Below are 24,343 nucleotides of genomic sequence, written 5' to 3'. Positions count from 1 at the left end.
GTTTATGGTTAGGATTATAATAGCATGGAACCACTATCTAATGTCACTTAATCCATTTCATCCCAAGTTTGTAACTGAGCCTTGAAGGAGAAAGAAATTGTGGGATAAGGGGTAACAGCAAGGGAGTGGGATTAACTGGATTGTTTTCATGAAGAACTGGTATAGACATGATGGGCTGAAGGGCCTCATGTGCTGTAATTTCTGTAATTCTGTTGCATTGTGTATCCTCAAGCATGTAAATTAAATATTGTTGAGTTAATCTTGGTATGTGATATGTTCATATTGAGTCTTGTTGTTAATAGAGTCAGTATTGTCACATATTTATTTTCCATTGCAGGAATTTTATGCCACTGTATGACATTAACAATATGTTGAAAGGGAACCCAAAGACAGGAAGGGGTAACTCAGAGCTTCTGTTCTATTCCATTATTCTTTCAGATCATGGTTGATATTTATCCCAACTCCATTCACCTGGTTTTTGCACCACATCTGTTAATAGACTTGTATATTGGCAATATGATTTCAGGGTTGCATTTTCTATGTGCTACCAGATAAACGTTGCAGACTTCCCACAGGGCTCTAGGGAAGGAGTATGATGCCATCCTATTTGGCAGTCTTTTGCCCACAAGAACCTGACTCACTGGTATTTGCTATACCTATGCTGCTTGTCACTAGAAACCCTCTCTCATTCTCATTGGGGTCTGCCTGACATTGCTGGTGCCCCCAAATCCCATTTTGTTGCTGGTTGCAAGGCACAAATCCATCAACGTTCCCTCCTCTTACAGGTGCTATCCTAGCAATGGCTAGCACTCCAATAGGCACTAGTGAGCAACCACTGGAGATAGACTGAGTGGGAGAGCTCCCCTTAATGTGATTGGCATAACCAGTGCCAACCAATTAAGTGACTAATTATGTGTGTCCCTGGGTCACGCAGAGACCCAGAGAAGCATGTCTTCCCAATTCTACATTTCTGAGACCTCCACCTACCATCATGACTAAATTTTGTCCAAATTGTTTCTCTTTAATCTTAGGAATGACCTGCAGATCTTTTTTTTGTTTGTTGTATAAATAAATCAATTTGAGCTAAGGAATTTATTAGTTAATAATTTCAAAAAGTAGTGATCATGGATTCAGAATAATTGTAAATGGTTTCCGGGGTGGCAAGAAGTGTTTTCATTCGTGAGTTGTCAGGATCTGAAATACTTGGCATTAAAAGTTGGCGGTAGCATATTTCATTAATAATTTTAGAAGTAAGTTTTAGGTAGTGCTTGAGGGTAAGGAACGTGCGTAACAGAAACAGAGTGGACTGAAAGGCCTTTTTCAGCACTGTTAGTTTCTCTGAGTCTTGATCCATTCAGTGCTGCAACTGAGTTCATTCATTTTCTGAAGTATGTGGCAATTTATATTTTCCTTGCTATCACTCAGGTGTGTTCTAAATTTATTAAGGATCCTGGCATTTGACAGGCTGTTCAACTCAAATATTTGATATGTGAAGCAATTTAAAAACTTCACTGGGATTACAGCATGCTGAATCTTCTTAGGCTGGAAGAGCTCAGCAATTTCCTTCGTCATATCTATGATTTTCTGACTCTGTGTAAGAGAGAGAGAGGAATAAAGGGAACCAGGAATTGTTCAAAAGATCCAGTTTCTGATTATTCACAAGAATTTTGATTTTAAATGAATGCTTTATGATGTGTTAATTGCCAACTTTTGATGCTCGTGTAAAAGTTGTTTTTGTAATCCATTTCTCTTTGGCGATATTTGCCTACTAGATCTGAATCCAGTTAATTAAACCTGTAACATTGCTCTGAATATCAGATCATTACCTGGCTGCGATTGTTCATTGTTTTAACACTTTGATCCAAGGACTTTTTTCCTTAAATGCGAGCACTCAATTATTTATTACATGATGTAACTGGGGTTAACAACCAAGCGCAGGTTTACTACCGTCTAGTTTTCGACTGCCGATGAGAGTTAAAATGCCCATATGACCCCCTCCACCAGACAACTTGCCTCCAATAGAAAAAGACAATTGCGTAGGCTATGAATGAATGTGCTATTGAAATCAGAATTTGTATTTCAGCCACTCAGCCTGCTGGAATTGTAAATGGATTCACTACTTTGTTTCCACTTCAGGGTTAAAACTTGAACCTCCCCCTTCCATCCTAATGATCTGATAGCATATTCTTTAGAGGAAATGTCCATTGTTGCATCGGTTGATTTTAATGGAACTGGAGTCAGATGGATTCTACAGATTGTACGGGATCCACTTCATTATATACTCCCTGCCAGTGATAACTAACACCTATAGTCCAATGAGCTTCCAAAGCTTCCCAAACCATTACTTTCTATTGCAGTGCTCTGGACTGAATGTTCACAGGTCTGCTTGACGTTGAATTTTACATGTCAGAGTAGACTGTTTGGCCTACAAAGTCTATGCTATCTCTCTGATAGAGTTTTGCACACCTCATCACACCCCCACTCTATTTCATTTGGTCTACTTGTACTGTAGCATTCAATGTTCTGTGAATCCAGTGCATAAAACAACCTCCCAAACTCTTCAAGACAAAAAAATGTGAGGCTGGATGAACACAGCAGGCCCAGCAGCATCCCAGGAGCACAAAAGCTGACGTTTCGGGCCTAGACCCTTCATCAGAGAGGGCCTGCTGTGTTCATCCAGCCTGACATTTTATTGTCTTGGATTCTCCAGCATCTGCAGTTCCCATTATCACTCCCAAACTCTTCATACTCTTGTAGCTAATCTTAAATTAATGTCAAATGCTGAACATCTGAAATAAAGACAGAAAATGCTGGAAATGGTCAGCAGGACAAGAGAGCCCCTGTGATATAGAAACAGTTTTGGTTTCAGGTCTGTAATCTTTCACCAGGAGAGGAAAATGGTGGAAATGTTACAGATTTCAGGTAAGTAAGTAAAAGGGGAAGGGAGGATGTACAAAGGAAGAGGTTTGTGATTTGGTCGCAGCTCGAAGAGATTGTGGCCAGATCTTCTGGTCAGTGTTGATGCAGTCCACAGAGATTTCTGTAACTGATCATTTAACCAGAGAACCATTGAAATGTTTATGGCATTCAGAGGCAAAAGAGGCCATTCAGCCCATCATGTCTGCACTGGCTGAATAAATCAGCCACCTATTCTATTGCAATTTACCAGCGCCTGGTCCTTTTTTATTTATTCATTCATGGGATGAGGGCATCACTAGCTGGGCAGCATTTATTGCCTGTCCCTAATTGCCCAGAGGGCATTGAAAGAGTGAACAACATTGCTGGGGTCTGGAGTCACTTGTAGGCCAGGCTGGATAAGGATGGCAGTTTCCTTCCCCAAAGGGCATTAGTGAACCAGATGAGTTTTTCCTCAACAATTGACTCATGGCCATCATTAGATTCCTAATTCCAGATTTTTTAAAAAAGTTCAAATTCCACCACCTGCTGTGTCAGGATTTGAACACGGTTCCCTGTAATATTGTTCAAGTCTCTGGATTAACAGTTCCGTGATAGTACCACCACACCATCATCCTTTCCATAGACTTACAGGCTACAGTGCTTCAGGTGCAGATTCAGATTCCTCTTGAATGAATTGAGGGTTTTCTTGCCTTCCCCAAAGGTATAACTTTGTACTTCTCTCAACTGAATTCCATTTCCCATTGTTCCACCCACTCAACCAAACCGTTGATTTCTTCCTGGAGTTGACAACCATCCCCATCCATGCTAACTTTCATGTTGAATTTCCCAGCCATGTCTCCCACATTTAAGTCTAAATCATTAATACCACAAACAGCAAGGGACCTAACATTGAGCCCTGTGGAATGCTGCTGGAAACCACTTTCAATTGGCAAAAACATCCATCGACATTTTGTTTCCTGTCACTGCATCAATTTTGGATCAAAGTCAGAACATCCCCCCCTAATCCCTTGCTCATTTACTTTTCTGCCCAGGCTGTCATGTGGGATGTTGTCAAGTATCTTACTGGACTCCATGTAGATAAAACCACCTGAAATACAGTCAGCAGTTCTCTTTGTTACTTTCTCAAAATACTTCAATTCAAACAAACCATGCTGACTATCCCAGATTAATCCTGCCTTTCCAAGTAACAGCTAATCCTGTCTCTCAATACTTATTGTAATGATTGCTCATAACTGAGGTTAGACAGACCCATCTATAATTGTTTGGCCTATTCCTCATACCCTTTTTGCGTAATGGTACAATATTCACTGACCTCCAGTCAGCTGGTACCACATCTGTATGAAGTGAGATTGGAAAATGATTCTCAGAGTATCTGTTATTTCCACACTACTTCCTTTAACAGCCTTGAATACAGTTCATCTGGTGATTTATCCAAGGAAGTCAGATCCTCCAGTACTTCCCTTACCATTATGCTTATTTTATCTGATATGACATATTTTTCTTTAACAAGAATGTCTGAACCATCCCTCTCCTTTGTGAATGCAGAGACAAAATATTTAATTTGAATGTTGCCTACGTCTTCTGCATCTAAGCACAAGTTACTGTTTCGATCTCTGATAAGCTAACCCTTTCCTTACACATCCCCTTGCTCTTAACGTACTAAGTGTACTTGTTAGTTCTTTCAGCCAAGGATCTGAACTCAGCTACAGCAGTGAAGTGGCGTATGTAGCCAAGCCAACAAATATAGGCGAAGACATGAAAAGAGCAGGCATGGCTGCTTTAAATGACAAAACCTTTCATACTCAGATAGGTTTTTAAAGATCTCAAGTTTTTCATTATGTTAGTGAGTGATTATTTAAGTAAGTGGTTGAGTTCCTATTGGAGAGGGTGCAGATGTGAATAGCTGGGCTTGAGTGAATAGCTGAGCAGTTGAATGCATGGGTGGGTGACTGAGTAAGTGAATGAGTGGGTGGGTGAACAGCCATGTTGAGTTGGGGTTGGGCTAATGTTGGTGGGAAAGACAGGAAAGTCAGAGCGAAGACTCAGTTGTGGTGATCAGTTTATTTACACTGGATAATCACTGAGTTAGACCAGGTTTTAAGACCATAAGACATAGGAGTGGAAGTAAGGCCGTTTGGCCCATCAAGTCCACTCCGCCATTTAAATCATGGTTAATGGGCATTTCAACTCCACTTCCCTGCACTCTCCCTGTAGCCCTTGATTCCTTGTGAGATCAAGAATTTGTCGATCTCTGCCTTGAAGGCATCCAATGCCCCAGCCTCCACTGCACTCTGCGGCAATGAATTCCACAAGCCCACCACTCTCTGGCTGAAGAAATGTCACCTCATTTCAGTTTTAAATTTACCCCCTCTAATTTTAAGGCTGTGCCCACGGGTCCTAGTCTTCCCGCCTAACGGAAACGTGAATAGTTGAATGATTTTAAACCATTCAACATTTTAAGTCTATAATATAACATTTCTGGCCCAAATCTGTGATAGTGAGCCTAGTGTTGGAGATTTTTGTGGAGAGCCTAAGGCTACACAAATCAGACCAAAGCAAAGCAAAAGGAGATGGCAAAGGTACACGTAGATAAATAGAAGATGAATCCAGGGGAGGTGGAAATGGGAATAGCAGAATCTTTAAGAATAGTTGCAGGTCATAAGGTTTTGAAATGTGCTATATAAATGCGAGTTTTTCCATCTTTTAGTCTTTTGGAGTGTTTATAGCAGCTGGTGATACTCTAATGTCAAAGTAATTAAGTTTAGTTTAACTCTCAGAACAAGTATATGTTTTTCTCTGAACTTTGGGCTTTGAGAGGACAGCTGCATATCTACATGTTGCAGCTGTAATGTGCACATTTGAAACACACACCTGAAAACTTCTGGAAAAATGGAGCTGCTTGTTTTGAGAAATGCTTGTTAACATCTGTGCCTGCAGGAAATTGAAACCACTTCACGCCAGTTGTGATTTCCAAAAAAAAAGGAACAGGAATGAAAGGAAGTATTTAAGTCTTTTTTTGAAGAAAAGAAAACGGTTAAGAAAAAGTGATGACATTACTTTTCAGCTCGGAATGTTTGTTCGAGAAATAGTCCAGTCAGCCAAACACCGCTCATCCTACTATCAGCCCCCACTCCACGGCTCCTGTGAGTCAGGCAGAAAAAAAACACCTTCAGCTTCCTCTTGTTTGCTAATCATGCTTTTTAAAAATATATACTGTCTCACCAATTTGCACACAACTTTTCCAGGATTCACATGTTCACTTTGTGTTTTGTCTGAAAACTGACATTATGTATATCAGCAGCATGCAGGAAATAAACCCCTACACCTGACTGTCTGCTAGTGTTTGGTTTAATTGACAAATGATCCCGTAGGATCAGCAACTGGAAAGGAATGGATGTGGCCAGATCTGAGAGCGCTTTAGTGTCCTTGCCATGAGATCCAATCCTGCCCTCAGACCTGAATACTTCTCCCAGGACCCAAATGGATCAGCATGCAGATGATCAACTACCATGTCCTTTGGCACAGGCACATTTGGGAAGGACGAACAATGTTGTACTGTCCTTTCAAAAGAGAGGTGGCAATAGCCTGAATAATTCTAGGTTAGTCAGCCTAATGTTAGTGGTGAACAGGTGACTGGAGAAAGTTCTGAGAAGTACTATAATTGTCACTTAGAGAGCCACAGATTAGAAAAAGAACAATCAACAAGGATCTGTCAAGAGAAAAACTTACTTGAATTTTTTTGAAAAGATGGTGGATAGATGAGGGTAACATGTTTGATGTGGTGTACATAGATTCGAAAAAGTCTCACATTGCATACTGGTCAGAAAAGTAGGATGTAAGGGCAGGTTGGCAAATGGCATACAAAATTCACTCAGTGATGGGGAGCAAAATATTCAGGCTAATGGTTGTGTCCTTTGAGCATCTTTGGGATGTGAGCATCACTGGGGAGCAGTTTGTAGTCCTTGTGCCGGGGTTTTAATAGAAGGCTATCAAGAGTCAATCACATTACTGTGGGACTACAGTCACATGTAATCCGTATTTGCTAAGGATGGCACATTTCCTTCCCTAAAGGACATTTTTATAAAACCCGATAGGTTGTTACAACAAGCAGCGATTTTTTTTTAAGGATAGAATCCCTACAGTTCGGAAGCAAGCCATTCGGCCAGTAAAGTCCACACTGCCCTTCTGAAGAGCATCCCGCCCAGACGCATTTCCATCTCCCAAGTCTATGACCTTGCATTACCCATAACAAATCCACCTAGCTCGCACATCCTTGTACACTACGGACAATTTAGCATGGTCAATCCATCTAACCTGCACATTTTTAGACTGTGGGAGGAAACCAGAGCACCCAGAGGAAATCCACACAAACACGGGGAGAATGTGCTGACTCCACACAGTCACCCAAGGCTGGAATCAAACCTAGGTCCCCAGCTCAGTGGCTGACCACTGAACCACCATGCTGCCCCGTCAAGGTTACCAATGAATATTCTCCCGAATCCACAGCAGGGAATGGAAGGATATGCTGACTGTATATGTTAGAGGAGTATAAGAGAAACCCTCTGTAGGATATCTACACCAGCACCAACAAAATTGATCTAATGGCCTTTCTCTCCACTTCTGTAACATTGTGTGAGTCTATAGTGGAGGCAATAGGAGAGGGTACATATTGTTTCATGTATTTGACAGCCTAAAAGAGATAACTTTCCCACATTTCTATACCGATGTACAGTTTAACAAGAGAACTTAAAATCAGTATCTTGGGAGTACAGAACGTAAATACTGCTCGATTGAATTATATTTGAATGTTGCTACACATTGATATCTGCCTGCTTTCATTCTCATTAGCAACTATTTAGCCAAATTTAGAATCAGCTTTAGAATCAAACATTTTAATCATTTAAAAACTACAGGTACATTTATGCTTAAATCAGCAAGGGATTCAGCACTGATTGCTGAGTTGCCCCACAGGAAACAGCCTTTGAGACACAAACAGGGGAGTTGGTGGTGTAGTGGTAATGTCAAGGGAATACTAATCCAGAAGCCCAAGATAATATCCTCTGATACTGATTAAAATAAGCATTGGGTTCAATTAATAGATCAGTAATATGTAAAGACTTTTGAGTGCTCCTGAGGCTGCACTCATCCAGGCAAATGGACAGTGTTCTATCATACAATTGACTTGTGGCTTGTAGATGAAGCTTCAATGATTAAAAAATATTATTTCATCATTCACACCTAATTCAACACATTTTCAGCTCCTGAAGAACTTAGTAAAGTGATTAAGCTATTTTCTGGTCCAAATCCCGCTGAGACAGGATTTCACTTGGAGTTTATTGTTTCTTTCGCAGAAGAATCTTGGCTCTGTTTATCCTGGAAAATTTCCTGAAAAGAAGACTTTAATGTTTTTTGCTCAATCGTTGTCAAACATGATTGAACAAAGGGTTCTTTTTGGATGTAATGCTGTAAGCGCAAAGTTTTATTTGGGCAAGGTGTAGAAAAGGACATGTATTTGACAATGAAAAGGTGGAAAAGCACCCATGCTAAATTGTCTGTAGTGTTCAGGGGTGTGTGGGTTATAGGGGGATGGGTCTGGGTGGGATGCTTCAAGGGGCGGTGTGGACTTGCTGGGCTGAAGGGCCTGTTTCCACACTGTAGGGAATCTAATCTAATATGGTATTTCTACTTAACAGAATAAAAGGCCGTAAAAGAAGGAAAATGCAGTATTGCTCTACTGCATAATTTAAAAGCCTTAAAACAAGGAAAATAAAACAGCATTGCTATTTACCGAAGTAATAATCTTCAGTAACTGGAATGAGCATGTTGTGTTATGAAGGAAGGTTAGGCAGGCTAGGCTTGTACCTGCTGGAATTTAGAAAAGTAAAAGCTGACTTCATTGAAACATACAAGATTCCGAGGTTTTTGACAGGGCAGATGTGGAGAAGATTTTTATGAGTTCTGGGGAAGGGTCACTGGACCCGAAACGTGAACTCTGTTCTTTTCTTCACAGATGCAGCCAGACCTGCTGAGCTTTTCCAGCAACTTCAGTTTTTGTTCCTGATTTACAGCATCCGCAGCTCTTTTGGTTTTTATTTAAGTTGTTTCTTCTTATGGAAGAATCTAGCAGCAGGCTCCTGTTTAAAAATAAGGTGCCACCCATTTGAGAACAGGTGATTTTTTTCTGACAAGAGGTTGAGTCTTTAGAACTGTCATCCTGAAAAAGTTTGGAGAGCAGATCTTTGAATATTTTTAAGGCAGAAATGCATAGATTATTAATTAAAACTGGAAGAACTGTAGATGCTGAAAATCAGACATAAAAACAGAAGTTGCTAAGAGTTGCATGAAATTGTAATCAGATGAGGTCTGTGGAGCTGAATGGCCTACTGCTGCTCTGTATTGATATGTTGAAGGGAAAGAGCTTACAGTACCATTGAGATACTGCAGAACTGGAAAGCTTAAAAGAAGGAAGAATGAATAATCATAACTGGAAGACATGCAAGGAAAATAAACTACTGCAAGATTTAATACCAAAGAAGTCCCAAATAAGACTCAAGATTGAAAATCTTGGAGAAAACATTCATGAAGATATAAAATTGCTTTAAACTTAAATACTTAACCATAGTCAGAATATGTAACTGGATACAATTGCATTCACTATGACATTGCTGATGATGTTGTAAATCAACATATATTCTTTTGAAGATGTTTGACAAATTCATTTTGACAAATACAATGATCTGATAACGAATAAAATGATTGAAAGAGCAAAATTTGATGGAAGAGCTCAGCATCCAGAGAAACCGTAAAGAATGTCATAAATGATCTCAACGGATTTGTGGAAAACTGCGACAGTGGAGCTTTGAAATCACAAGTCATGAAAGTTGGAATTGTTATTGGAATTATTGATGAGTTTTTGCCAGTTTTAATTCATTCAAAAGAAGATTTGACTTTAGAGAAAACTGTTTAGATTGTGTTGGAATCAGCAACCAAGATAAAATGTAGGCAAAAGGACAGTCTTTTTTATTGAGTGCAACAGGACTTTTCGACTTATTGTGGTGCAAAAACTCTGCAAACACAAATGGAAGCCGAAACGAAGATCTTTTCAAAGAACAAATACTAAGAATCAGAGTCAGTGCTGCGAATCAAAAAAGCCTCATAAACACAAGCAGTGACCAGCTGTGACAAAATAAAGCTACATCTGCACAACTTTCTGAGCCTGTGTAGAATTACGATGAAGTTTCAGAGCAGCAAAAGGTTAAATGCCTACTCATACAAATGTGTTAAAATGTCTGGCTTGGATTGAGGATTGGCTGTCTGACAGAAGGCAGAGAGTTGGGATAAAAGGCTCTTTTTTGGAATGGCAACCGGTGACAAGTGATGTCCCGCAGGGTTCAATGTTGGGGCCGCAGCTGTTCACCTTATATATTAATGATCTGGATGAAGGGACTGGGGACATTCTGGCGAAGTTTGCCGATGATACGAAGATAGGTGGACAGGCAGATAGTACTGAGGAGGTGGGGAAGCTGTAGAAAGATTTAGACAGTTTAGGAGAGTCGTCCAGGAAATGACTGATGAAATTCAATGTGAGCAAATGTGAGGTCTTGCACTTTGGAAAAAAGAATACAGGCATGGACTCTTTTCTAAACGGTGAGAAAATTCACAAATCAGAAGTGCAAAGGAATCTGGGAGTGTTGGTCCAGGATTCTCTAAAGGTTAACTTGCAGGTAGAGTCCGTGATTAAGAAAGCGAATGTAATGTTGTCGTTTATCTCAAGAGGGTTGGAACATAAAAGCAGCGATGTGCTTCTGAGGCTTTATAAAGCTCTAGTTAGGCCCCATTTAGAATACTTTGTCCAATTTTGGGCCCCACACCTCAGGAAGGACATACTAGCCCTGGAGCGTGTCCAGTGGAGATTCACATGGATGATTCCTGGAATGGTAGGGTTAACGTACGATGAATGGCTAAGGATCCTGGGATTATATTCATTACAGTTTAGAAGGTTGAAGGGAGATCTAATAGAAACTTACAAGATAATGTATGGCTTAGAAAGGGTGGACGCTGGGAAGTTGTTTCTGTTAGGCGGGGCAAATAGGACCCATGGGCACAGCCTTAGAATTAGAGGGGGTAAATTTAAAATGGAAATGAGGAGACATTTCTTCAGCCAGACAGTGCTGGGCCTGTGGAATCCATTGCCACGGAGCGCAGTGGAGGCCGGGACGTTAAATGTCTTCAAGGCAGAGATTGCTAAATTCTTGATCTCACAAGGAATCAAGGGCTACGGGGAGAGCGCAGTGAAGTGGAGTTGAAATGCCCATCAGCCATGGTTAAATGGCAGAGTGGGCTCGATGGGCCAAATGGCCTTACTTCCACTCCTATGTCTTATGGTCTTATGGTTATTGCAACTGAAACTCCAGAATCAGAAAAAAGAACCCAATGTTATTATGGGGGAAAGGGCGATCCAAACAATTTAAGTCTAACAGAACAATGGACATCACTAATTTTAAATCTGATACAAGGGTGAGGACCACTGCCTGGAAGTTTGTATATCATGATTGAAGAAACAGAAGTTAGAGGCTAAGAGGGAAAACTACAAGGTCCATGTGGCATGACTCCCTAGGATGTGATATATTACAGAACAGGAATACCTTTGAGAAAGGTTATCTATAGATTGCGCACAGGATTAGGGAGTACTTGATACTAAATACTGCATCATGTTAAAAAGAATGTTATTATATATTATGCCTCTAGTTACCCAGGAAAATTCCACATTCCTTAATGAATCAAGTTCAAAAGCAAATTGAAGAAATAGCCAGATAGGGTGTAATTTCTCTGATGACAAAACCAACTGAATTGTGTTCAGGCATGGCTATTGGAACCAAATCTAATGGACCCATCAGAATATGCATTGACCGAGCACAGCTCAACAAGGTGGATGATACATGGAGAACCAGTTGAGAAATATGATCAGGAGCTGCATAGGGGTTTGAAATGCTGATAGGAAGACAGGCTTATCCTCAACAATGTGTAAATTTTCCGAGGAACCTATCCACAGAATATCAGCAAGAATGGAGTAATGCCAGACCCACAGTAAATGATGGTTGTTAATGAATGTCTCGCTCAGTTCATGACCATGCAATAATTTTTAGGCATGGTACACAACTGTTGAAACTTTTTGCCTCCCTTGGCAATGGTTACTGAATTCTTAAAGCAACTCCTCGTGAAGGCACAGGGATGGTATTGGAGGATGCTTTTCAAAAGACCCAGGGCACACAGATATCCATGGATGCCCTGACCTATCCTTTCCATCTATTACAGAAGCTAATGTTTGAGCTACAAAATATAGACAGCAGTGCTCTTTCAGAAGTAAACAGATGTTGGTAATTGGTGTATTATGCATCCAGAGCATTTACAACATTCACAACAAATGAAAAGGAATTTGTTCAGGAGATTGCATTGTAATCATGCCACAGTGGTACAGTGGCCAGCAACATAACAGTCTCATTCAAATACAACAGGAGCAACTAAAGAAGGACTGAGAGCTTGTTGATATTAGCAAGATCAAAGACCAGTGGGTTGATAATGAAGATCAATTCTCAGCATTGACAGCATTTCACAGCCCAAGATGGTTTGCTGGTGTTTGAAGAAAGGCTAGTCATTTCAGCTTGAGAGGCAAAATATCCTGAACAAGTAACATCAAGGATACTTGAGGGTTATCCTTGCCAAGGCTTGGCTGAGTGTATAGTAGCCAGAAAACGGAAAGGAAAGCCAGCATGAATGTACAAAAGGAAAATCATGCTTGATAAATCTATTGATGTTTTTTGGGAACATAACTAATAGAATTGATAAACGGAATCCAGTGGATGTGGTTTACTTGAACTTTTCAATAAGATCCCACATAAGAGATTAGCATGTAAAATTAAAGTGCATGGAATTGACTTTGACATAGATACATAACTGGCTGACAGACAGAAATCAAGAGCAGGAATAAATATGTCATTTTCTGAGTGGCAGCCAGTGACTAGTTGTGTATCACTGGGATCAATGCTTGAACAAGATATTCGCTGTATATATATTGATGATTTAGATGAGGGAGTTAAACATAATGTGCCGAAGTTAGCAGACAGCACAAAGATGTGTGGGAGAGTGAACGGTTAGGAGGATGAAGAGAAGCTTCTGTGTGATTTGGATGAGTGGAGCGCATGGGCAAATGAATGGCAGATGAAATATAATGTGGCTGAATGTGAGTTTATCCACCTTGGTAGCAAAATGAGGAGGATGAATTATTACCAGAATTGCAACAGATTAGGAAATGGCGATAACAAGGTGTAGAGCTGAAATGGGGAGGTGCAATGAGCCCTCAGTGTCTTGTACAGCAGTCACTGAAAGTAAGCATGCAAATGTAGCAGGCAGTAGAGAGGGCAAGTGGAATATCATAGCAAGAGGATACGCATGCAGGATGTCTTGCTGCAACTGTAAATGCCTTGGTGAGACCATACCTGGAATATTATCTGTACTTTTTGTCTCCTTATCTGAAGAAGTATATTCTGATTATGGAGGGATTTCAGCAAAGGTTTACCAGATTGACTCCTGGAATGACGGAGTTGATATTGAAGAAAATCTGGATTGGTTAGGACTATATTTACTGGAGTTTAGAAAAATGAGGAGAGATCTCATAGGAACCTTTAAATTCTAGTAGAACTAGACAGGGTAAATGTAGAAAGGATGCTCCCAAGGACCAGGGAGTCCAGAACCAATTGTCACAGTTTAAGGATATGGGGTTGGCCAATTCAGACTGAGATGAGGGAAATTTCTTCATCTAAAGCGTGGTGAGTCTTCGAAATTCTCTGCCACAGAAAGCAGTTGAGGCAAAAACATTGAATGTTTTCAATAAGAAGACATAGTTCTTCAGAATAAAGGGATCAAAGGGGCTGAGACAAACGTGGGAACAGTATACTGACTAGGATGACAAGCCATGATCATACTGAATGGTGCAGTAGACTTGAGGGGCCAAATAGCCAACTCTTGTTCTTCTTTTCTATATTTCTTTGAGATTGTTTACCTCATAGCTGACTGTAAAACTTTCATATAGCAGAAATGGATCTCTGTTTCTGCTACTGCTTGGATCAGCTCAAGCCTCTTGCAGAGAAAAGACCTTGAGGCAAACAATCGGATTCGTATCCTACAAAGTGATTATAATTTAATGGATGACATTAATCTTAAAAAGAACTGACTGAAATTGGCCCATTATAGTTGGTACATATATAAAGTAGCCAATTTAGTGTGACTTACAATAGCGTGCTGCAATTGGACTCCTCAAGTCTGGCGGAGGAAGGAGAAATGTATTTGGTTGCTTTTGCCTGAACAAAGCAGCTGATTGGTGAAAACGATTGGTAAATATTTCTGCAGAGAGCTGGATGAACACAGCAGGCCAAGCAGCATCAGAGGAGCAGGAAGGCTGCTTGACCTGCTGTGTACATCCAGCTCTACACCTTGTTATCTCAGATTCTCCAGCATCTGTAGTTCCTACTATCTCCGGTAAATATTTCTAGTCTTTTAAGTAAAAGTCGTCAGTTTGTTTTCAGGTCTCTAGTCTTTTTTTCTCATCTTTCCTTATAAATTGCTTGTTAGCTATCAAATTGTTACTGGTGTTTAAAAAAAGGTTTCAAGATAGTGTAAAAAGTGGAGACTTTTTAAGTGGTCAGAGATAATGGGAACTGCAGATGCTGTCGGAGGGAGGAGGGCAGTGATATGGGCAGGGATACTAACATGATTAATTAATAACATAAACACCTTAGAGTTAGCAAACTGGATGATGTATTGTATTTGCAGTGTAACTGAGCTTCTGGATACCATATGAACCATAATGAACAGATATGTAGCAAGCGTCTACAGCCCAAGCAAACTTACCTCCAAGTAGAAGAGCTGGAGTCTGAACTGTAGATACTGCACCACATCAGGAGGGGCTAAACTCATTGAACACTTTGCTTCAGAAAGCTATCATATCTCTCAGACTTGATCATTCAAAATTGTTTTATCATCAAGGATGGGAGGGTGTGCTTCTAGGTGAAACAGGTCTTGGGGCAGCTCTCAAGCAGTCTTAGCCTCTGCAATTATCCAAGAGTAACAAAATCTTGATAACTGAGTGAGGACTGGGAGGAGGGTGAGGAAACTGGTCACAATGTGCTAATAAAAGGAGCTATTCATATGGGGTGGAGGAAACAGGACTGTAACAGTGGCTCGGGATGGTATCATTAGGAGGATAGATCATGTTCTCTTTTTCTGTGAGCTTGAGTCTGAAAGAAGTGTTGCCTACCTGGTGCCAGGATTGAAGACTCCTTGGAGCTGTGCAGTAACATGGAGAAGGAGGGAAGTGATCCAGTTGTGATTGTCCACATTGGTAATAATTACATAGAAACTAGAAAGGAGGTGCTGCACAGATACTCGTCTTTAGTCTAATCCCATTTGAGCACCCTGTCAGAGGGAGTGCTACTCTTTTGACAATGCTCAATGTAGCCTGACATCCTCCCACGTGGGACTGTCACAAGCAGGCTCTGCTAATATTTCTGAAAAGACAGATACGTTACTGGATCTTTTCATCTTGCATTCATTAGGACAAACAAAAGAATGCCAAATTTTAACGATCACAACAATTATGACTGCAGGAGAAAAGAGTGCTGATTGACTGGCAAGTCAACTCTGATTGGCAGAGGCATTATGCAGGAAAAGCAGTGGGGATCTGTAGGCACCCCATGCTATCAGATGATTCAAAAATGTTGCAGCGCTTGAACAAATTTGCTTTGTTTTTATAGGACCAGAAATAACAATAAGTGGTAATCTAATATTTCTGTTTGCGTGATGTTGCTGTGTGCAGTTTGGCAGCCATGTTTTCTACATTACCAAATTGACTACACTTCAAAATTGCATTGAATGGCAAGTGTTTTGGGAAATAGAGAATGGTGCCACAAAGAAGCAAGTTGTCACTGCATGCTGCAATTTGCCCAGTGATCAAACTTGGTTTACTTCAGAAAAGGTGATGTTCCTGGTTCACTTTGATATTTAAAGGCATTTCAAATGGTCTCATTGCAGCTGGAGAATTACGTCCAGGAGAATATGAAGGCAGAGATAGTTCAGATCCAGCAGACTGCTGTCCAGAACCACACAGCTACTATCCTGGAGATTGGCACCAGTCTGCTGAGTCAGTCAGCAGAGCAAACACGCAGACTCACAGACGTGGAAACACAGGTAAGATCCCACTGGGGACGGGGAGAGGGTGGGAATGTTGTTGATGGGCAGGCGGAGTGTTTGGGGGAAAGGTCAATCAGCTGCTGCAAGGGGTACAAAATGTAACAGAAGCCTTCATGCTTCAACTGGGCCAAAATAATACACGCACACACACACAAACAGAGTTTCTAGCACCTCATTCCAAATTAAATAAGAGCTTTGAAAAACATTCACTGGCAGAGATCATACAAGTCTGAGTGATCCTTGCAAATATGTCTCTGGTATCTTTATCTGGTTACAGCATGTTGTAAGAATTTTGTTTAAATTGGTTTGTGAGAGTGATCAGCCCTGCTGGCACAGAAACAAAGCTGAGGAAAATGTCAATAAATAATTTAAGATTGTGGGGATTCTAAAGCTTGTTCCTGAAGGAACAGGATGATTTTCAGTCTTTGTGTTAACACCTAATACTCATCACATTTAATCACTTATTTTTCAACTCTTTCTGTTTGGGGTTGGGGTCTAGTAGGAACTGGAAAGGGGAGCTCGTTGTTAAAGATGAAGAGATGAAGAATTAACCCATAAATCTAAAAGCTCCCTCTTTAAGATGATGCCAAAGTTTTGGATTCAGCCAGAGGTTGGTAAAAATGACCCACAGGTTTTTGCTTACACATTCACACATATGTTCACACATAGACACTCATGCACACAAAAACAGACACACACACATGATGCAAGCACATATGTATTCACACACACACTGACATGCACTCACACACATGCAAGTGCATACACACATGCACTCATATGCATCTATGCACAAACACACACACACATCTGCACCCATGCACACTCCAGCACACACACACACGGGTGCACAACCTTGCACATACATATACCCATGTACATACTCACTCACACACACTCCCAAACATGCACACACTCTTGCATATGCATTCACTCAAACATACATTCCTACATACATTCCCACACATGCACATGCACACTTTCACAGATGCACATATTCACATACATATACTGACACTCAGGGAAATACACATGCGCACTCTCACACACATGTATAAATACACACATTGATGCACATATGTACCCATATGTACATGCACACATGCACTTACAGCTACACTCACTCGCATTCTCACATGTACTCACACTTCTAAATGCAGATTTCCAGACGTGCACTTTCATGCATTCTCAGAAACATTCACATAAGCATACATAATTATTTCCTTGTAGGTTCCTTTTGAGATATTCTCGAGGGATGTGTTTTAGTTTTTCAGGGTTTTTTGATTTTTGAGGTTCCTTTTTCATAGAAATGTTTATTCTCAGTAACTCAATGGTTAGGTGATGTGCTGTTATAGTAACTTTGACTTCCGTATCAAAGTTGATGCGTGATGTATTTGGATTCACACAGATGTGATTCTTTTTTTAAAAAAAGACATACATGTCCTCAATATGTGTTATTACTCTATTGAACTTAAAAGCCAAAATACACAAGAAAAGCACGATATTTAAAGCTAACTGGCACAAGGGAGCAACAAATGCTTATTTTTGAAAAAAAACACATACAAAAATCTATCACATTTGCATTGAACTGGTGTGGTCACAGCTAAGTGGTTGCAGGTTTATCTCTAATTAATGTTGTATCTCAAGTGAGACAATATGAGATAATGCATAAAGGTTAGTCTTTTTAAATAAAACTATGCAGTATGAAATTAATTAGTTGGCATAGTATTCATTACAATAGCATCCATTTCATTATCCTCTAGCGTAGCTTCTGAACTTCTGAAACTTTACACAGGAGAGGCCATCTACATTCACTAGGAACTAATTCCTCATAGGAACTTCAGATTTTCCTGGTCACTAGTTAGCTGGGTATCCATTGTTGAAAGGTTTAAAACTACTATTTCCTCTTTCCAGCCCTTCTCTTCCGTTGTAAATTCTCACTTCCTTTTATAGCCCCCACCCTACTCCCAACTGTAACTCCTCTTTCTGAACAGCTCCTCTCTTGACCACTGCACCTCTTTTCTCCTTTTGCAGTCCCTTACTCGCCTCTGCAGTCCCTCCTCCTTTCCCCATTGCCTCTCTCCTTCTTGCATACCCTCTCTCCTCTTTGCAGCTCCTTTTTACACTTTTCAGCTTCAATTTCCTCTCAGTTCCCCAACCTTGCTCAGTCCCTGGCTCCTAGTTACTCTTCCCTACACCCACCACTGTCCTGGGCAGCCTAGCCTGCCTGCCACCACACCGTAACTCAGCAGCCTTAATCCCTTGGCAGCAGAAACACACTCTCACACTTGCACATAGATACACACTCAAATGCTCACATAGATGTATACACATGCACATACACAGACAAACACACAGATGCACACACCCAATCACACACAATCATTCACTGTTGCAGACTCGCACCTAAGCAAACGTGTAAAACCTTCTTTCAGAATTTGGATCAATGTAGAGTTCCAGGTTTTTCCTGGATTTATGGTTTGAATTTTTCTGATGCAGCACTACCATTTCCAAGTGACTTACTAAACACCCATGAGAAACTCACTCTGGTGAGTATCCTTCACGAGTTTAGGATGTGAACACAGACCTTCCACGGGAATAGATTAACTGAATGCTGCTTGAGTTTGTCCAAACCCACTGTGAACATGCTTTCCATTGAGTAATGGGGGTCCCTAGGGGTTCGAATAGGCTCCCTAACCCAAGGCACTGAGGTTAACACCCACAATGTTGCATTTGGCTGGGTATTGGCAATCTTATGATGGGAAAGCATCTCAAGACATGTACAGTCTAAGTGTGTTTATTGAATAAAGATACAGCTTATCATAATCTAATTGAAAGCTGGAAAAAATTTGATGGGCTGAGCAGGTTCCTCTTATTCCAGAGATAATGTGAACTGCAGATGCTGGAGAATCCAAGATAACAAAGTGTGAAGCTGGATGAACACAGCAGGCCACGCAGCATCTCAGGAGCACAAAAGCTGACGTTTCGGGCCTAGACCCTTCATCAGAGAGGGTCTGATGAAGGGTCTAGGCCCGAAACGTCAGCTTTTGTGTTCCTGAGATGCTGCTTGGCCTGCTGTGTTCATCCAGCTTCACACTTTGTTATCCTCTTATTCCAGTGTTCCTTGATCAGCTGTCTCAATGTAGAAAGTGTAAAGTACCTGTACATTCCCGATCCAAATGGTAACATAATGAACAACAATGCAGGGATTTTGCCATGAGAGATAGCAAGAACTGCGGATGTTGGAGTCAGATATAACACAGTGTGGAGCTGGAGGATTTTGCCATGTTCTTTGTTATCTCCTTTGTTTAATAATTACTTTAGTCTGTTTCTGTGAATAACTGTTTCATTCCGAAATGCTGTGAGAAAATAAATAAGTCACAAGAATACTGATTTATAAACTTACATTTAGGTCTTGAACCAAACCTCAAGGCTCGAAATTCAGCTTTTGGAAAATTCCTTGTTTACATATAAGCTGGAGAAACAGCTGATTCTTCAGACCAATGAGATCTATAAGCTGCATGATAAGAACAGGTAGGCTCATTATATCCACAAAATTGTATTTATTGACAGTGCACTACTTGATGATAAGAGGCAACTTACAAGGTTCCCATTTCTGAAACAAAAGTGGGGACATTCTCACACTGGGTTATAGCTCAAGATGATTGATAGTAAGTGAACAGTCCCCAGTAATTGGACGGACTTCTGATTTGCCCGCCTCAGTAGTATTGTGGTTTGTATCCCTGCCTGTCACATGGGAGACTGGGGTTCAGTTCCCTGCCGGGGAGGCTCTAAATGTGTAAGTGGCATGGTGGCTCAGTAGTTAGCAGTACTGCCTCACAGTGCTAAGAGCCTGGGTTCAATTCCAGCCTTGGGTGACTGTCTGTTTGGTGTTTGCACATTCTGCCTGGGCGCTCTGGTTTTATCCTACAGTCCGAAAGCTGTGCAGGGTAGGTGGAGTGGCTATGTTATAGCGGCTGTGGTCGTTAGTTTAGGTGGGTTAGTCGAGGGTCAGGGTGAGATGCAGTGTGGGCCTGTTGGGCTGAATGATCTGTTTCCACACTGTATGATTTCAAAGTATGAGCTTTGCATTTTTGCCCAGTGATAGTTTCACCCCTTCTTATCTTGATTGGAAACTGTGATTTCTTCAGCAGAAATTGTTCATTTGTCTCATTGTACAGACCAGGCAACAGTTGTTGCAAGCGCAAGTAGTGTGGATAGTACAGCCATAGTCAGCTTTCCCTGAACTAAAATTTATCCAGTTACATTATTTCAGATTCAGTCTGCAGTAGTTGTAAAATCATTAGGATCATGGCTCCCCTTAATTTGTTTTGGGTGTGCATGGAGATTTATTTACATGTACGGTCATTTTTAGGTTTTTTTTGCACATCCATGCATATGTCTTAAAAGGGTTGAGGCATGCATGAGCTACGTGGTACTTCTGGGTTCCTGCATAATGTACAGCTTTCAAAGACCATTAGTTGGGCCTGGAGTGTAGCAAATCTAAGCTCAATAACCAATCAGCACAGTAGAAAGGAAAGCAAAGATTTCCATTTCTACATCATCCTTCACAAACTTTGGCAAGCTCAAAGTATTTGGCAACCAACTATATACTTCTGAAATGTTGGCATTTTTGCGAAGTAGGAAATACAGCAGCTAATTTTCACACAACAAGTTTTGACAAACAACCATGTGTTGTGTCCAGATAATTTCTTTAAAGGTATGTATTTAAACACTATTTGTTGACCCAGGGAGAACTCCCCAGCTCTTCTTTCATTAGTGCCATGGAATATTTTACTGCCTCAGAGAGCAGACAGGATCTCATTTTAACAAATCATCAGAGAGACAGCACCTCTGACAGTGCAGCAGCCCCTCTGTTTTGTCACTCGAGTGTCAGCCTGGAAGTTGGGGTTGAGTGGGATGCGAACCCACAACTCTTACTCCAGTGAGCCAGCAGAGGGAATGCAGTCAGTGGACAGTAAGTCAATCAAGAAAATACATGGTATGAGAGATTAGTTCCTTTTGTACAGGGATGAGGTGGTTGACATGTTGAATGATGCTGTGAATGTTCCTCATGTTTGGGCATGTCCAGAGGGTTAAATGAAACTTGTAATGCTATTGGGTATGAACAAGCTATGTCAGCATTCTCTCCAGCAGTAAGCAAAGTGGGGTGTAACTCAGTCAATACTTTGCTTCCCCACATACACCTGACACAACCCTGAGTTAAAATTGACCCGATGTTTAGCTCCGTCATCAAATCATAGAACCATATTACACAGAAAGAGGATATTCAGCTGGTTATGTCAGTGTCAGCTCTTTGATAGAGCTATCCAATCAGTCCCAGTTTCCAGCTGTTTTCCCAAAGGCTTGTACGTTTTACCTTTCAAGTTATTATTGTATCTGAGTCCCTGCACATTATGGATCATTGCATAATTTTATTTCCCATCATCTCAGCCCCTAATTCTTTTGTCAATCATCTTAAATGGTTGCCCTCTAGTTGGCAAGCAATGCAAGATAGTTCTCGAGATGGCGTTTGTTAAAATGAATGATGTTGCATTGAATTGAATGTAATTAGCTTTCTTGTCACTAGTACTCAAATAAGTACAGAGACGTTTACAAGCCACCACCTATGGCTACAACTTAATACAAATACTTAAGTACAGATTCTTCAGTACAATTTCTAAAAAAAATGAGAAAAATAAAGAAATAAGTTCAGAACAACAGTCCTTCCAAACCAGTTCATGCTGGCACCTAGCCTCTAATCTGCACTAGGCCTTGATTCCAGATTGTTGGGTCGTTTGACTAACTCCACGAGGGAGGTTAAGAGGATTTTCAATCAGTCATTTAGGCGAAAAAGGGATGAGTGAAGTAGCTTTGGACTGAGAGATCACTGTGGTTCAGTCTGAATCCACGCACTCTGAATATTAAACAGATACGGTGAAGTTATTTCATCCTGGAGATACTCACTTCAAAATGACAAGTCTGTCACATGTAGAATAGCCCTAATGAACAGCCCTGACTTGTTCTACAACTTTGTTAGTTTCTATAAAGAGAACCTCACTATACGGTGAGGGGGAAAAAGAAACATACTAACTGGGTAAGTGAGGGAGGAGGAACATAAGCGTCAACACGAACCGATTGGGCCAAATGGCCTGTTCCTGTGCTGGGCAGCTCATTTTCTTCCGATAAAGCACCAATTTTCCCACTTAGAAGCAAAAAAGAAAATAAATTTGAACAGTTTGACAAGAAAACCTCAGCTGGGACCTGAGGCAGTTTTTATTTCTAGAACCTATTTATACAACTCACACAGCACTTGATGCCATTAATCAATCTGTGCTTTGAGTTAATGAGCACTTCACAGGGGTAACAATACAGGAATGCTTGGCAGACATGCTGAAATATTTCTGCTCACTCTGTCAGCATCCTCTAGTTACTTCTGTTTTAAATGCCCAGGATGGAAGATCGTAAACTCACTGTACTTGCAAAGGAACTGCACTTCAAAATTACAGTGCAGTTGGGGGGAAGCAAAGAAGAAGCAGATCAGATTTCTAGTCTGAGGTTTCCTTGTTTGAGGTGTGAATCTGACCACTTTATTGTTCCTGAATTGGTGACTGGCTGGAGGGAGCAGAGCAGAGTTACATCAGATTCTAGAGCTCAATAATGAAGAAACACCTAATGAAAAATTACCTTATGAAAATCCCAGGATTTGAAAGATTACTCCTTAGTTTTCCCAAAGCGGGAAACATGATACTTCTTCATCAAAGTTGGTTTGTATCCAAGATCACTTAAGCAAGTTTGGGCATTATTTTGACAGATGAGAGCTTTATTTACCAATGTCATTTCTAAATTCTGGATTGATATCAATTTTAAGAATCATTGTTACTGTGGTATTTGATGTAGCTCTGGAACTTTCCTTTCTCAGCCCAAGTTTTCATTATTCCCAATGATACATGACTAAAGCAAAAAGAATGCAATGACCGAGCATTTAATATATTTCCTTGCATTTGAAGAAAGACTTCCATTTTTCAAGTACATTTGCCACCTCAGGACATCCCAATGCTCCATACCACCAATGAAATACCTTTTTGGGGTGTACTTACTATTGCAATGCAGAAAACGCAGCAGCAAATTTGTTCACCGCAAGTGCCCACAAAAAGCAATATTAATGAACATGCAAACAAACTGCTTTAATAGTGATGGTTGGAGTCAAGGTACATTGGGCAAAAAGTATCTAATGATTTTGTTTTTTTGGAGAGATGTCTGAACCAGGGAAGTTGATTGCCAACAATTTTGTGCTGATATAACATATAAAAAATGCAGTGTTTTATTGTGCTGCATGTTTCCATGTTAAGCACATATTTGTTTACATCGACAGTAAACACATTGCTTTTTGAATGTTTACATATCTAAAAATTATAGGCCTTTAATAAAATTCCTTCTCCCGCTCAAGAGCTGACAATTGTAATGTTTCCTAAATCTGTTTACTAGCACAGCATAGAAAAGATTAAAGAAATATGCATTAAAATATGGCAGTTTTCTTCGATTTCATTTAGGTTTCTTTAAACTGCTCAGTTTCTTTGAGCTATGATGGAATTCTTGCACTTCAGGTTACATTGCACGTTCCCAACCAACTATCGGTAGAGATCTCTCAAAACAGAATCTCAGTGCAGATCCCTTATTGTGGGATCCGTATCACATGTCCATGCTGATCTCCTATTACAGGTCTGCAATCAACTATCAGTACAGGTCCCTCATTACATGCTCCCTGTTTATGTCAGTTTAGATCTCTCAGTACAAGTATCAAGTATCAGCACAGTCCCTCAGTCCAGACTCCACATCAACTATCAGTATGGACCCTCAGTGTAGACTCCCCATGTACATCAATGCAGACCTTTCAGTATAGAGTTGCTATCAACTGTTAGTGCTGGTCACTCATTGCAGCCACTTGATATTACAGACTGTCTAGCAATCATCAGAGCAAATCTTTTGTTTCTGGGCCTCCTCCAGTCTCACAACGACACCACCCACAAACTGGAGGAGCGTTACCTAATATTTCACCCTGGGAACCTACAGCCCAATGGCCTGAACGTGGATTTCACCAGTTTCAAAACCTCCCCACCCTGGCCTCATCCCATGCCCAATCCTTACTCTCATCCCCGCCTCCTTGACCTGACACAGC

The 24,343-nt window shown here is 40.7% G+C and overlaps 1 protein-coding gene across 1 annotated transcript in view; it reads left to right on the top strand.

The window, feature by feature from the left end:
* Positions 1 to 24,343, top strand: part of LOC125451826 (angiopoietin-1-like) — a 198,179-nt gene that overhangs the window by 114,881 nt on the left and 58,955 nt on the right. The window contains exons 2-3 of the mRNA XM_048529454.2: positions 16,006 to 16,161; positions 19,577 to 19,698. Of these exons, the coding sequence (XP_048385411.1) occupies positions 16,006 to 16,161; positions 19,577 to 19,698 (278 nt within the window). The remainder of the gene's footprint in view (positions 1 to 16,005; positions 16,162 to 19,576; positions 19,699 to 24,343) is intronic.

Source organism: Stegostoma tigrinum, chromosome 5, assembly GCF_030684315.1.
Source record: "Stegostoma tigrinum isolate sSteTig4 chromosome 5, sSteTig4.hap1, whole genome shotgun sequence".
NCBI lineage: Eukaryota > Metazoa > Chordata > Chondrichthyes > Orectolobiformes > Stegostomatidae > Stegostoma > Stegostoma tigrinum.
This window is presented reverse-complemented; position numbering and strand designations above follow the sequence as displayed.